Raw genomic sequence first — 15219 nt, 5'->3', positions numbered from 1 at the left:
CAACACACAGCCACAGAGGCCGACCCTCATAACAGGGCAGTGTGACTTCAGACAGATGCATTGAGAGTTGTCATTTCTAACACTGCTCCTGCAAACGTACCTCATTTTAAGCTGAGGATGGATTGCCTGAATGAGTGTAGCACCCATTCTTATCTATAATTGGATGTTCTGACTACAGGCTTTCCGCCTGCTGGATCAGTGGAAGACATTCATTGTATCATATCTCATATTTCTCAAGACATGTTCTGCTTTGACCTGCTCCTGAGGATAGGCAGTAGGTCTTGATAAGATCAGAAGCAGAAAATACAGAGAAGCCCATTCCATCTGCCCAGATTTTTGCCTTAAGTCCAGTACCTGGTCTACACAACAGCCCACTATGGCGAGTCCCATGTTTCCTGAGCTCACTCATGACTTAGCTGTCTTCTCCAGAAGAGGCTTTTGTTTTTTTATTTTTTTTTTTTTATTTTTTTTTTTTTTTATTTTTTTTTTTTTTATACTTTAAGTTCTAGGGTACATGTGCATGACGTTTATATCATGTATAACTCCCCAATGCAATCCCTCCCTCCTCCCCCCTCCCCATGATAGGCCCCAGTGTGTGATGTTCCCCTTCCCGAGTCCATGTGATCTCATTGTTCAGTTCCCACCTATGAGTGAGAACATGCGGTGTTTGGTTTTCTCTTCTTGTGATAGTTTGCTAAGAATGATGGTTTCCAGCTGCATCCATGTCCCTACAAAGGACGCAAACTCATCCTTTTTGATGGCTGCATAGTATTCCATGGTGTATATGTGCCACATTTTCTTAATCCAGTCTGTCACAAATGGACATTGGGTTGATTCCAAGTCTTTGCTATTGTGAATAGTGCCGCAATAAACATACGTGTGCATGTATCTTTGTAGTAGAGTAATTTATAATCCTTTGGGTATATACCCAGTAGTGGGATGGCTGGGTCATATGGTACATCTAGTTCTAGATCCTTGAGGAATCGCCATACTGTTTTCCATAATGTTGAACTAGTTTACAATCCCACCAACAGTGTAAAAGTGTTCCTATTTCTCCACATCCTCTCCAACACCTGTTGTTTCCTGACTTCTTACTGATTGCCATTCTAACTGGTGTGAGATGGTATCTCATTGTGGTTTTGATTTGCATTTCTCTGATGGCCAGTGATGATGAGCATTTTTTCATGTGTCTGTTGGCTGTATGGATGTCTTCTTTTGAGAAATGTCTGTTCATATCCTTCCCCACTTTTTGATGGGGTTGTTGTTTTTTCTTGTAAATTTGTTTGAGTTCTTTGTAGATTCTGGATATTAGCCCTTTGTCAGATGAGTAGGTTGCAAAAATTTTTTCCCATTCTGTAGGTTGCCTGTTCACTCTGATGGTAGTTTCTTTAGCTGTGCAAAAGCTCTTTAGTTTAATTAGATCCCATGTGTCAATTTTTGCTTTTGCTGCCGTTGCTTTTGGTGTTTTAGACATGAAGTCCTTGCCCATGCCTATGTCCTGAATGGTACTACCTAGATTTTCTTCTAGGGTTTTTATGGTATTAGGTCTAACATTTAAGTCTCTAATCCATCTTGAATTAATCTTCGTATAAGGGGTAAGGAAAGGATCCAGTTTCAGCTTTCTACTTATGGCTAGCCAATTTTCCCAGCACCATTTATTAAATAGGGAATCCTTTCCCCATTTCTTGTTTCTCTCAGGTTGTCAAAGATCAGATGGCTGTAGATGTGTGGTATTATTTCTGAGGACTCTGTTCTGTTCCATTGGTCTATATCTCTGTTGTGGTACCAGTACCATGCTGTTTTGGTTACTGTAGCCTTGTAGTATAGTTTGAAGTCAGGTAGCGTGACGCCTCCAGCTTTGTCCTTTTGACTTAGGATTGTCTTGGCAATGCGGGCTCTTTTTTGGTTCCATATGAACTTTAAAGCCGTTTTTTCCAATTCTGTGAAGAAAGTCATTGGTAGCTTGATGGGGATGGCATTGAATCTATAAATAACCTTGGGCAGTATGGCCATTTTCACGATATTGATTCTTCCTATCCATGAGCATGGTATGTTCTTCCATTTGTTGTGTCCTCTTTGATTTCACTGAGCAGTGGTTGTAGTTCTCCTTGAAGAGGTCCTTTACATCCCTTGTAAGCTGGATTCCTAGGTATTTGATTCTCTTTGAAGCAATGTGAATGGAAGTTGATTCCTGATTTGGCTCTCTGCTTGTCTGTTACTGGTGTATAAGAATGCTTGTGATTTTTGCACATTAATTTTGTATCCTGAGACTTTGCTGAAGTTGCTTATCAGCTTAAGGAGATTTTGGGCTGAGACAATGGGGTTTTCTAAATATACAATCATGTCATCTGCAAACAGGGACAATTTGACTTCTTCTTTTCCTAACTGGATACCCTTGATTAGAAGAGGCTTTTGTAAACCCTTAGGAAGGTACATGGGTGAATGCTCTCATACTTGACATGGTAGGAGAAGAGATATTTATTAATAAATATATTTTTAAAAATAAATAGAGGAGGTAATTAAGCAAGAAAAATAAATAGAAAATATTCAGATGGAAAGTAAGAAGATTATCATTATTTGAAGATAACAACATGATATTCTACATAGAAAGCTCTATAAAATCTACAAAAAAACCAATTGGAGCTAATAATAAAGTTTAGCAAAGTTAAAGGATACAAGATGAACATACAAAAATAAGTTGTATTTCTATACAATAACAATAAACAACCCAAAAATGAAACTAAGAAAACAATTCAATTTATAATAGTATTAAAAAGAATAAAACATTAAGGAATAAATTTAACCAAGGAAGTGTAAAATGTGTATACTGAAAACTAAAAAACATTGTTGAAAGAGATTAGAGACCTAAATAAATAGAAAGACATCTATGTTCATGGATTGGAAGCATTAATATTATCAAGATGACAATACGCTCCAAATTGATTTACACATATAATACAATCCCTAAAAAAATTCTGACACCTATTTCTCAGAGAAATGTTCAAGCTGGTCTTAAAATTAATATGTAAATGCAAGGGACCCAGAATAGACATAACAATCTTGAAAAAAGAACAAGGTGGGAGGTCTCGCACTTCCCACTTTTAAAATTTACTATAAAGAAAAAGTTATCAAGACAGTGTGATCATGCCATAAGCACAGATGCATAAATCAAAGAAATAGGATTGAGAGTCCCAAAATAACTTCTCATATTTACAGTCAGTTGACTTTAGACAAGGGTGCCATAACCATTCAATGAGAAAAAATTGGGCCTCTTGAACAAATGCTCATGGGATAACTATATACGTAAAAAATAAAAATAGAAAGAATTTGGATCCCTACACCTCAAACCATATCCAAAAATGAGCTCACAATGGATATAAACCTATATGGAAGTGCTAGGCCTATAAAACTCTTAGAAGAAAACAAAGGTTCAATTCTTTGTGACTTTGGATTAGGCAACAGTTTCTTAGATATGACACCAAAAGCTCAAACACTCAAAGGAAAAAAAGATAAACTGGACTTTATAAAAATTAAAAACTTTTGTGCATCCAAGGACATTATCAAGAATGTGAAAAGACAACCCACAGAATGGGAGAAAATATTTGCAAGTATATTTGCAAAAAATAGTTGCAGAATATTTGATAAAGATGAGTATTCAGAATAGATAAAGAATAATTACAAGTCAATAATTTTACAAGTCAAATAATCAGTTTTAAAATGGGCAAAGTACTTGAATAGATGTTTCTCCAAAGAAGATAGACTAATGAAAAATGAGCAAATGAAAAGATGCTCAAAATAATTAGTCATTAGGGAAATGCAAATCAAAACTACAAGATACCACCTTATACCTACTAGATTGACCATAATTTAAAAAAGTAAAAAGTGTTGTCAAGGATGTGGAGAAACTGGAACCCTCATATATTAATGGTGATCATGTAAAATGATGCAGCTCATGTGAAAAACAGTCTAGCTGTGGAAAACAATTTGACAGTTTCTCAAAAAGTTAAAAATAGAATTGTCACATAACCCAGCAGTTCTACTCCTAGATATGTACCCAAGAAAACTGAAAACATGTCCAAATAAAAATGTATACATGAATGTTCATAGCCCTATTATTCTTAATAGCCCCAAAGTAGAAACAACCCAAATGTCCATCAACTGATAAACTGATAAACAGATAAATAGAATGTGCTACATCTATACTCAAATATTATTCAGTCATAAAAAGAACAAAGTACTTATATATGCTGCAACATGGTTGAACCTTGAAAACATTATGCTCAGTGAAAGAAGCCAGCAAAAAAGGCCACATGTTGTAGATTTCATTTATTATCAAATGTCCAGAACAGGCAAATTTATCATAACAGAAAATACATTAATATTTGGCAAGGAATGGAGTAAGGGTAGAACTGCAACAGGCTACTCCCAGGTTCAGGGTTTATTTTGCAGGTGATGACAATGTTCTGGAATTAGGTAGTGGTGATAGGTGCAAATCATTTGAATATACTGAAAATCGCTGAATTGTATACTTTATTTTTTGTTTTTTGGTTTTTTTTTTTGAGACAGAGTCTTGCTGTGATGCCCAGGCTTGAGTGCAATGGTGTGATCTCAGCTCAGTGCAACCTCTGCCTCCCAGGTTCAAGCAATTCCCCTGCCCCAGCCTCCAGAGTAGCTCGGACTACAGGCGCACGCCACCACACCCGACTAATTTTTGTATTTTTAGTAGAGACAGGGCTTCACCATATTAGCCAGGCTGGTCTCGAAGTCCTGACCTCAAGTGACCCACCCGCCTCAGTCTCCCAAAGTGCTGGGATTACGTGTGAGTCACAGTGCCTGGTCTATTTTATTTTTATAGTATATTTGATGGTGTATGATTTATGTCTCAATCAGAAGTGAGGAAAAATAAAGAATGGCTATGTGTGAACCAGTGACAGAGTGTGTCAAGTATTATGACTGTGATACCTCTGTGCACCCAAATTCCTCCATCCCAGTCACCCAAACATCAAGGCAAACACTGCAAGTTCATCATTGGACCAATGGAGCTACGAAGACCCAGGGTAGCCATCTGGGAGACAGAGGCCTTATTGGTTTGAAGCTCAGGGAAGAAGATAAATTGTTCTGGGCTTCAGTGGTAGATCCCATTGGACAATTCCAATAGGAAACTGTCAGAACATACACAATAGAGGAGACTGCCCAGTGTGTCCTGATGCTGAGAATCACGAGTAATCCCAGTTTAAGAAGGGAGAGGGCCGAGTGATATGGTTTGTCCCCTCCACACCTCATGTTGAAATGTGATCCCTAATATTGAAGGTGGGGCCTGGTGGGTCATGGCAGTGGATCCCTCCTCAAAGTCTTGGTGCCATTCTTATGGGATTCAATGAGTTCTCACTCTTAGTTCCCACGAAATCAGATTGTTAAAAAGAGCCTGGCACCTCCTCCCCTCTCTCTCTCTCCACTTGTCGCTCATCATGTGACCTCACCAACACCCCTTCCTCTTCAACCATGAGTAGAAGCTCCTGAAACCCTTACCAGAAGCAGATGCTGGCATCATGCTTCTTGTACAGTCTACAGAACCATGAGTGAAATAAATTACTTTCTGTTATAAATTACCTAGTCGTAAGTATTCTTTGTAGAAAGACAAATGGACTAAGAAACCAAGGAAGAGAAGAACAGCTGCAAAAAGAAGATTAAGGGAGAATCAGCAGAGAGTAGTGTCGGGGCACCAGGAGGAGTGATACACCATCAAGGAAGCTGCTTGACAATATCAGATGGTGCCAAAAGATCTGGGCAGCAAAATGCCCACTGGACTTGGTGAGCAGTGATTTCTGGCAAATGTTGCCTGAGTGATTTCAGCTGGATGTACAGAGTACAAAGAAATGCATCTTACTTGGGCTTAACATAGGCCAATGTCAATATTCAAACTGAGTGAAACAAATGACTTAAAATAAAAACAAAATTCCCTGACAAAGGAAAATCTGCAGTCTCATCTTGTCTGCTTCTCCAGAGTGCCCTGGCTTTGTACACCCATTCCCTGAGCCCATCTTGACCAGAGCTTAGTGAATCTGCGAATAGATCAATCTGCCCTCATTAAAATGATGTTTGCAGAACTTTTTAAATAATAATAATAAAAAAAAGGGCACAGCTTATGCTTTACCCTTCAAGGGGAAAAAGCAGAACATTAACTTGTTTATACTATTGATCTTAACTATGCAAAATGTGCATTAAAGAGGGTAAGGGCATGGGCGAATGAGCAGTTGCCTCTGGTTAGTCTCTTCAGTATTTATTTTTTTCCAATTATATTTGCTTTTTGATACATTCGAATTTTCCAACAAAGAGCATGCATTGCTTTTAAGATCAGAAAACAAAACTGTGAGGCTGGGAGAAAAAACGTTTTAATCAAATGTGAACTAGCAAGCAGGAACAACAATATTAATGTAAGAAAAACTAAATTCAGGGCAAAAAAATAAAACAGGGTAAGCTTCTAAGATAAAGAGAGCATTACATAACAGTAACAAACATCACTATTAATGAAGCCATGCAGATACAAATCTGGAGTTGCCAAGAAACTGACAACGAGATACCAGAAAACAAATATTAGGAACACAGGAAGGAAGAGGCCTTATAAAAGGAGATTTTAAAACACCATTATCAAAAAGACTTAAAAAAAAAAAAACTCATAGCCTACCAGAATACACAAAATTGATGTCTGGCAGGAATTCAATTCCATGATTACAGTGCGTGGGGGTCTTTTTAAATAGATGTAGAACATTTACAAAACTCGATAATACCAGTTACAAAGAACATCGTAATAAAATGAAAAATATTAGATTCCTCTTCTAGTTCAAGAGAAGAGATTTCTGGCCTAGGGAAAAAACATAAGAGAACAGAACCAGGAACTGAAAAGAGGGAGATCATGTTAATATCGTCAACTCCTGGTCCCCTGGGTATTTGGGAGAGGAGGAGGATGATGAATGGATATTGATTTATGGTGTGGCTGAACCAAATACCTCTTTCTCCTATTTTCTTATTCACTAAACATCTTCATGTAGACCTGAGATGTGAACCATTAAAATGGGACTCAGACAGGGCTCAAGGTGTGGTTGCTTAACCCAGTGGTTCTCAAAGTGTGTTCCCCACACAAGCTACATCAGCATCAAATAGGAGCTTATAAGAATGCAAATTTTCAGCCCTACCCAAGCCTCCTGAAGTAGAACTTCCTCCAGGGTGGAGTCCCAGGGGGTTCTTACACTAAAACATTTGATGTTAGAGGTGTATAAATACCCCAGCTTCCTCACCCTTGGAGCAAGTTAACTCTGAGGTCTGAGTTTACACTGGCTCTTGGAATTTCCCCAGTGAAATTAAGCTCTGTCACCCACAGTACCAATCTTTTGGGGATGCTTTCCCTTCCTATTCTTATTTCCCCAGTACCCTACTGGTGCTCTCTTTACCTCCCAAATAAACTATTTGCACTCTTGATGTGAATAAACCCATCTACTTGCAGATGTTTATTTCAGGGTCTACTTCTGGGGGAACCCAAATGAAGATACCTACTAGTATGGTTTGAATATTTGTCCTCTCCTAATCTCATGTTAAAATGTGACCCCCAATGTTGGAGGTGAGGCCTGGTGGGAGATGTTTGGGTCATGGGGGTACATCCCTCATTTATGGCTCAGTGCCTCCTTCATGGTAATGAGTAAGTTCTCAGAGGGTCTGGGACCTCCCTCCCACTCTCTTGTTCCCTCTCTCACCATGTGACACTCACTTGCTCCCCTTCCCTTCTGCCATGACTAAAAGTTTCTGAGGCTTCACCAGAAGCCAAGCAGATGCTGGTGCCATGGTTCTTGTACATTCTGCAGAACTGTGAGACAAATAAAACCTCCTTTTTAAATAAATCACCCAAGGCCAGGCATGGTGACTCACACCTGTAATTCCAGCACATTGGGAGGTTGAGGCAGGAGGATCATTTGAGCCCTGGAGTTTGAGACTAGCCTAAGCAACATGTCAAAACCCCATCTCCACAAATATATATATAGCCAGGTGTGATGGCACATGCCTGTGGTCCCAGCCTCTTAGGAGGCTGAGACAGGAGGATCACCTGAGCCCAGGAGGTGGAGGCTGCAACAAGCTGGGATTGCACCACTGCACTCCAGCCTGGGTGACAGAGTGAGACTCTGTCTCAAAATCAATCAATCAGTCAATCAATCAGTCAATCAATCAATCACCTGCCTCAGGAATTCCTTTATAGCAACACAAAATGGACTAATACACCTACTGAATCCAGTAAGTGTCACCCTGTACTGGAGATCCCTGCAGTCAAGGAGCTGGAGTTATGGCTGAGATTGCCTTAACCTTCCCTTCCTCCTCCTGGGCTGGGCTCTACCTAGATTTCCTCAGGAGAGGGTGCACCACTGGCAATGAGTCTTCATCCCAATCCAGCCCGATCTGTAGTTCATGCTCCTCTCTGGGTGTTCTAGCCCTGGGCCACCTCTAGTCATTTTGCCACTAGCTCACACCTGCCCTTTTCTTAGCCCTACCTGGCTTCCTCATGCACTCCCTTACTGAAAGACTTAATGAGTTTCAACCACCACTCAGGCCCTGGGAAACAACATCTCACCCATTTCAGAGAGTCCACTGTGCAGACACACTTCAAGCTAATAAGTGTGACAGCTAGTAGCAAGGTGCTGAGATAGCACAGCACCAGGGCCTCATTATCCTAAAGGTGTATAAATACCCCAGCTCCCTTGCACTTGGAGCAAGTTAACTCTGAGGTATGGGTTTTTCCTGGATTTTCCCCAGTGGGATTAAGCTCTGTCACCCACAGTACCAATCTTTTCAGGATGCCTTCCTTTCACAATCTTACTTCACCACTCAGAGGTTAGAAGAGGCTTCTCTGAGGAAGTGCTTTGCTGGAGACAGCTGGGGAAATACAGAGGGAGTCCCTGCAGGGGTGCATGGAAAGACTGCTGGAGCAAGATGTCTATGGTAGGTGCAAAGAAAGGCTACAGAGCAGAGAGCCATGGGCATGTCAAGGAAAGAGAATTTGCTGCACGACTTAGAGGCTTCCAGGAACTGAAAGAGCCTCCTTCTCACAAGGAGACAATCATTCTCAGGTTTAGAAGAATCTATAGATAACTAATGGCCAAAGGTAAGGAAATAAAACTAGGGATGTGAAAAATCTACCAAATGACCCAACTCTGTAAGCCAGAGGTCCCAGAGAAGGCATACCACTGGGCCCAGGTACATCCAAGCCCTTCAGAAGAGTGGGCCGGTTCAGAAGGGCCAGGGACATCAGCTCCCAGGCTGATTAAATGGAGAGGCTCATTCCTGTGCTCCTCAAGATAATCCAGTATTAAACAGGACCCGTGGCATTGCCTCCTCTTCACCATCTTCCAGACACCGGAGCAGCTTGCAGGGCAATCCCTCTCCTACTCATGATGAAAGGAAGGGGTTTAGCCTACCCCTAATCCTGTAGTTGCTCAGAAGATAAGCTTTCTTGGCCTTCAGGCACTCACTCTAGCTGGCCTTCTTTTATCTCCTGAGCTTGTGGAAGTCACTCCCAGCAGTGAGCACACTGAATTTTGCACGGTTGGGATCCAACACAAAGGCACCATTAGCAACACCCACCCCCACTGCCCTGGATGCCATGCCTTTGTCCAACTATTAAATATCTCCAAGGACCTCCCAGGAGTTTTGTTATTGACATGCAATATTTTCCTGTTGTACAGTTTCCATTGAGCCATCACTCCTAGTAGCGCTGAATTCCAGAAGATGAGCAAACACCACTCATTTCTACTTAAGATCATTTTGGGCACGGTGGCCTAGAGGAGAATTCCAATGTAGATAAACAGTTCCTAACACAGGATAGAATTTTTTATTTTGCTTTTTGGAGAAGGACAACAAAGATGGGGCGTGGCGGGGCGGGGGAGTGGAGGAGGAATTCAGCTCTTCACTGTCATCTACTTTAGGTAACGAGAAGAGGGAAGTCATCTAGATCCATGGCCAGTCAATGATTCTAATAGGCGGGCGCGGTGGCTCAAGCTGTAATCCCAGCACTTTGGGAGGCCGAGATGGGCGGATCACGAGGTCAGGAGATCGAGACCATCCTGGCTAACATGGTGAAACCCGTCTCTACTAAAAATACAAAAAACTAGCCGGCGACATGGCGGGCGCCTGTAGTCCCAGCTGCTTGGGAGGCTGAGGCAGGAGAATGGCGTAAACCCAGGAGGCGGAGCTTGCAGTGAGCTGAGACCCGGCCACTGCACTCCAGCCTGGGCGGCAGAGCGAGACTCCGTCTCAAAAAAACAAAACAAAAAAAAAACAAACAAACAAAAAAAAATGATTCTAATGAGCCCTAGAGCAGTGGTCCTCAACCTTTTTGGCACCAGCGAGCGGCTTTGTGGAAAACAATTTTTCCATGGAACATGTGGGTCAGGGGAGATGGTTTCAGGATGAAACTGTTCCATCTCAGATCATCAGACATTAGATTCTCATAAAAAGGTTGCAACCAGCCAGGCGCAGTGCCTCATGCCTGTAATCCCAGCACTTTGGGAGGCTGAGGAGGGCAGATCACCTGAGGTCAGGAGTTCGAGACCAGCCTGACCAACACAGCAAAACCCTGTCTCTACTAAAAATACAAAAATTAGCCAGGCATGTTGGTGTGTGCCTCTAGTCCCAGCTACTCGGGAGGCTGAGGCAGGAGAATCGCTTGAACCCGGGAGGTGGAGGTTGCAGTGAGCCGAGATTGTACCACTGCACTCCAGCCTGGGCGACAGAGAGAGATTCCATCTCAAAAAAAAAAAGAAAAAAAAAAAAATCTCCCATTCCCCAGATATGCTCCAGGGACCAGGAGACACAGATACTCGGGCTCACACTGGAATGAAAGTGGCATTTCCCCCTGCTGTCATCATGTCCTGTGCACAGGTCAGCCACCCCTGTACCTTCGTCGCTGTTGTCATCCACCAGAATGATTTCCTTCAGCAGGTGTGTGGGTGTGTGATTGACGGCACTGTGCACTGACCGCAGGATCACCGACAGGGCCTCGTTCACGAAGATGAATATGATGGATATCTGGGGCAGGTCCTTGGAGTATTTGAGTTCCTTACACCTGGGGAAGGAGAGATGGGAAACGCAGAGTCAGAGGAAGGATAAAAGCTCAGGCACTGCTGCTGGACACAGTGTAAGATTTCAGTGGAATCCTCATGCACGGGTCCCGAGGTGTGAATCACTGGTTCCCTTAGGCTTCTCCTTGGCTAAGAACTGAGAATAAACCCTAAGGAAGAGAGCACTAACAGATGCAGCCCCACTTCCCCCAAATTCACCACCTACAGGTGGTGAGTTAGAATGTTAGCTCTGTGATAACAAGAACCTCTAGTGGGTTCAGTAGACATCTGCATTTGGGTTCCCCCAGAAACAGAGCCTGAAACAAAGGTTTGAGTGCAAGTAGTTTATTTTGGACATGAAGAGAGCATCACCAAGGGAGTTCCAGGCATCAGTCCCAGGCATATGTCTACCTGCATCTACCTGTGCCACCTACCTGTGCCCTGAGCTTCAGGGCACACCTGCATGACTTCTGACTCCAGCCCCTCCATTTCTTGCCTGAGACCTTCTTTGCTGATGCCTAAGCGACTACTCCACCCCTTAAATCTCTCAACTAGAGACGACTGGGGACAAGGTGCAGTGACTCACACCTGTAATTTCAGCATTGGGAGGCTGACGCAAGAGCATCGCTTGAGGTCAGGAGTTTAAGACCAGCCTGAGCAACATAGCAAGATTCTGTACCTACAAAACATTTTAAAATTAGCCAGGTGCAGTGGTGCATGGCTATATTCTCAGCTACTTGGGAGGCTGAGGTGAGAGGATCACTTGGGCCTGGGGGGTGGTCAAGGCTGCCATGAGCTATGATCCTGACACTGTACTCCAGCCTGGGTAACATAATGAGACCCTGTTTCTAAATAACAACAACAAAAAGAACACCAGGAATTGATGTATTAGGTTGGTGCAAAAGTAATTGCGGGCTTTGCCATTACTTTTAATGGCCACAATTACTTTTACACCAATCTAATGCAAATACCCCAGCTCCCTCAGCCCTAGGTCGGGTTAAATGTAAATTCCCGCAGCAGGATTAAGTCCCCATTACCCACAGGAGCAATCTTCATAACACACCCTTTGGAGAGGGGGTGCCTTTCCCCACCAGTCTTACTTCCTACTCCCCTAGTGATGCTTTCTTCACCTCCAAAATAAACTACTTGCACTTAAACCTTTGTTTCAGGCTCTGTTTCTGGGGGAACCCAAAAGAAGGCATCTACTGAACCCACTAAGTGCTTGGTATTATATTATACTAGAGGTTCCTCCTATCATGGAGTTAACATTCTGGGAGAAGAAATAAAACATCCATGCCAATAATCATAGTAAAGGAACAGGACTCCACATCTGGAGGAGCATGCAACCTAAGGCACACCAGCTTTTCTTCGGGAAGTCCTAGAACCTCCCTGGAGACAGGAGACAGGACAACCTGCTGACATCCCTCCCTCAGAATACCCAGCAGCCCTCACATGCCCGAGCGCAGAGATTAAAGGGAAGAATTCCTCTCATCCAGTCTGGACTCCAGAGCACAGAGTTTAGGCCTCTTCCACGGCTCCAGGTGATATAAGAGATGATTTAGTACCAGAGGAACGTGCCCTGCTTTTCTCAGTCACAGATGCACCGAGAGTCTGTCCAGGCAGCACCGATGACTTTAATTTTATGCTTACGCCTAAGCCACATTGGAAATAGCAAAGAGAAACACAGTGGAATGGAGTGCCGAGGTACCTGCACTTTAATGCATCCTTCTTCTCCTTATGGGAGATTGCACAATATATAGCACAACGGAAGAGGGAGCAGAACAAAGAAAACAGATGAAGCCACGGAGTGAGAGAGGAGCGGAGCTGAAGAGAGAGCAAGAAATACGGCTGTTTCTTATGCTGAGCAGCTTGGGCTGTGTTGGGCTGTATTAATCATGTAGGCAATTTTCAGAAGAAAACAAAGTTTTGTTACAGTGTTTGTGTCTCCTGGAGGAGATCGTCCAGGGATGCATTGATCAAGCAGCCTCATTTTTACCACACTGCTGTAAATCTACTTCTGGGGGCTGCCAGGGAGATTACAGCGATTATTGACGGGCTGGCGGGCAGTTGGCAGGAATCATCTCATTGACTGTGTGGTGGTCCGCTTGTCAAGGGCACTCCAGAGGGTCCCTCGGAACTCCCTCGACCAGAGGGCAGCAGCCATCCCGTGCCTCGTAGTGTGGCAGCTGTCCCATCTCAGCTCATTCTCACCCGCTGTACACGTGCATGTGTTACTGGAAAGTGGTCCTGATTCAGACCCCAAGAGAGGGTTCCTGGACCCTGAGCAAGAATGAACATGGGGTGAGTCCGTAAAGTAAAAAGAAGTTTATTAAGAATGTAAAGGAATAAAGAATGGCTATTCCATAGGCAGAACAGCCCCCAGGGCTGCTGGTTGCCCAATTAAATGATTATTTCTTGATCATATGCTAAACAAGGGTGGATTATTCATGAGTTTTCTGGGAAAGGGGTGGGTAATTCCCAGAATTGAGGGTCCTCCCCTTTATAGACCACGTAGGGCAACTTCCTGACAGTGCCATGGCCTTTGTAAACTGTCAAGGCGCTGGTGGGACAGTCTTTCAGTCTTTCGGCATGCTAATGCATTATAATTAGTATACAATGAGCCGTGAGGATGGCCAGAGGTCACTTTCATAGCCATCTTGGTTTTGGTGGGTTTTAGCCAGCTTCTTTACCGCATCCTTTTGTCAGCAAGGTCTTTGTGACCTGTACCTTGTACTGACCTCCTGTCTCATCCTGTGACTCAGAGTGCCTTTAACTCCTGGGAATGCAGCCCAGTGGGTCTCAGCCTTATTACACCCAGTCCTTGTTTAAGACGGAGTCTCTCTGGTTCAAACACCTCTGACACACGGTGTCAGGGCACACGTGACACACCCACTGACTCTGTGCATATCTTCCTGGGGCTGGTTTCTCTGATCCTTCGCTTTTAACGGCTTCTGGATTTTGAAATTGAAAAGAAATGAGGCCAGACTGTACAGTCCTAGCACCATCTTCTCCAGTCACAGCAATGGGGTTACGCTGTAGTCAGGTCGTAAGTCAAGCCTCTTGGCTGGAGCAGGCAACGCCCCCTGGTGAAATGGGAAACGTAGCAGCCTTCAGGACATGGGGTCCTCAGTCCTGCCCTTTCATGGGTCCAGGTGACCATTTAAAAAATCACAGGGGATTTCAGAAGCGAAAAGTGCTGGACCCCACCTGGGATCTGTAACCCTGGGAATGCTGCTCACCCCACCTGTCTCCACAGCTCAGCTTCTCAGTCTGTGAAACTGTGGCAGGCCAGGTCTTACTAACAGCTAAACAGGCAGACCTCTGTAACAACTATTTAAGCGCTGAGTGGTTAAGTTAAATATTAAAAGCTGAAAGAGCCTGTGTCCTCGCTGGGCGCGGTGGCTCAAGCCTGTAATCCCAGCACTTTGGGAGGCCGAGAAGGGCGGATCACGAGGTCAGGAGATCGAGACCATCCTGGCTAACATGGTGAAACCCCGTCTCTACTAAAAAATACAAAAAACTAGCCGGGCGCGGTGGCGGGCGCCTGTAGTCCCAGCTACTCGGGAGGCTGAGGCAGGAGAATGGTGTAAACCCGGGAGGCGGAGCTTGCAGTGAGCTGAGATCGGGCCACTGTGCTCCAGCCTGGGTGACAGAGTGAGACTCCGCCTCAAAAAACAAAAAACAAAAACAAAAAAAACCAAAAACAAACAAACAAACAAACAAAAGAGCCTGTGTCCTCATACAAAGGCTGGAATGTAACAAAAGCCCACCTTGAAGCAGGACAAGATAACGGAAGGAATTCTCAACAGGACTCATTTAGGATGAAACGAGTTTTCAATGGGGGTCTGAAGAAACTCCCCAGAACTCCACAAACAAGTTTTATTGGGGGTCGAAAGGAACTCTCTCCATGATTATTTAGCAGGAGACAAGATAAGGGTATTCACCCTCTGCACAAGGACCCATGTAGATTAAGTAAATTTACTGAGGCTCCAGAGGAAGGTCTTCAAGACTCACACTTTAGTTATAGATTAGAAGAAGCTAGGACGGGTGCGGTGGCTCACGCCTGTAATCCCAGCACTATCGGAGGCCAAGGCAGGCGGATCCCAAGGTCAGGAGTTCA

The 15219-nt window shown here is 43.6% G+C and overlaps 1 protein-coding gene across 1 annotated transcript in view; it reads right to left on the bottom strand.

Annotated features, from left to right (window-relative positions):
• The window catches only part of GALNT17 (polypeptide N-acetylgalactosaminyltransferase 17), a 619422-nt gene that overhangs the window by 330069 nt on the left and 274134 nt on the right, over positions 1-15219 (bottom strand). The window contains exon 3 of the mRNA XM_033193345.1: positions 10938-11104. Coding sequence (XP_033049236.1) covers positions 10938-11104 — 167 coding nt within the window. The remainder of the gene's footprint in view (positions 1-10937; positions 11105-15219) is intronic.

Source organism: Trachypithecus francoisi, unplaced genomic scaffold (genome assembly GCF_009764315.1).
Source record: "Trachypithecus francoisi isolate TF-2019V2 unplaced genomic scaffold, Tfra_2.0 Lachesis_group4, whole genome shotgun sequence".
NCBI classification, from domain to species: Eukaryota; Metazoa; Chordata; class Mammalia; order Primates; family Cercopithecidae; genus Trachypithecus; species Trachypithecus francoisi.
Note: the sequence above shows the minus strand (reverse complement) of the source record. Positions and strands in the feature narration are given on the sequence as shown.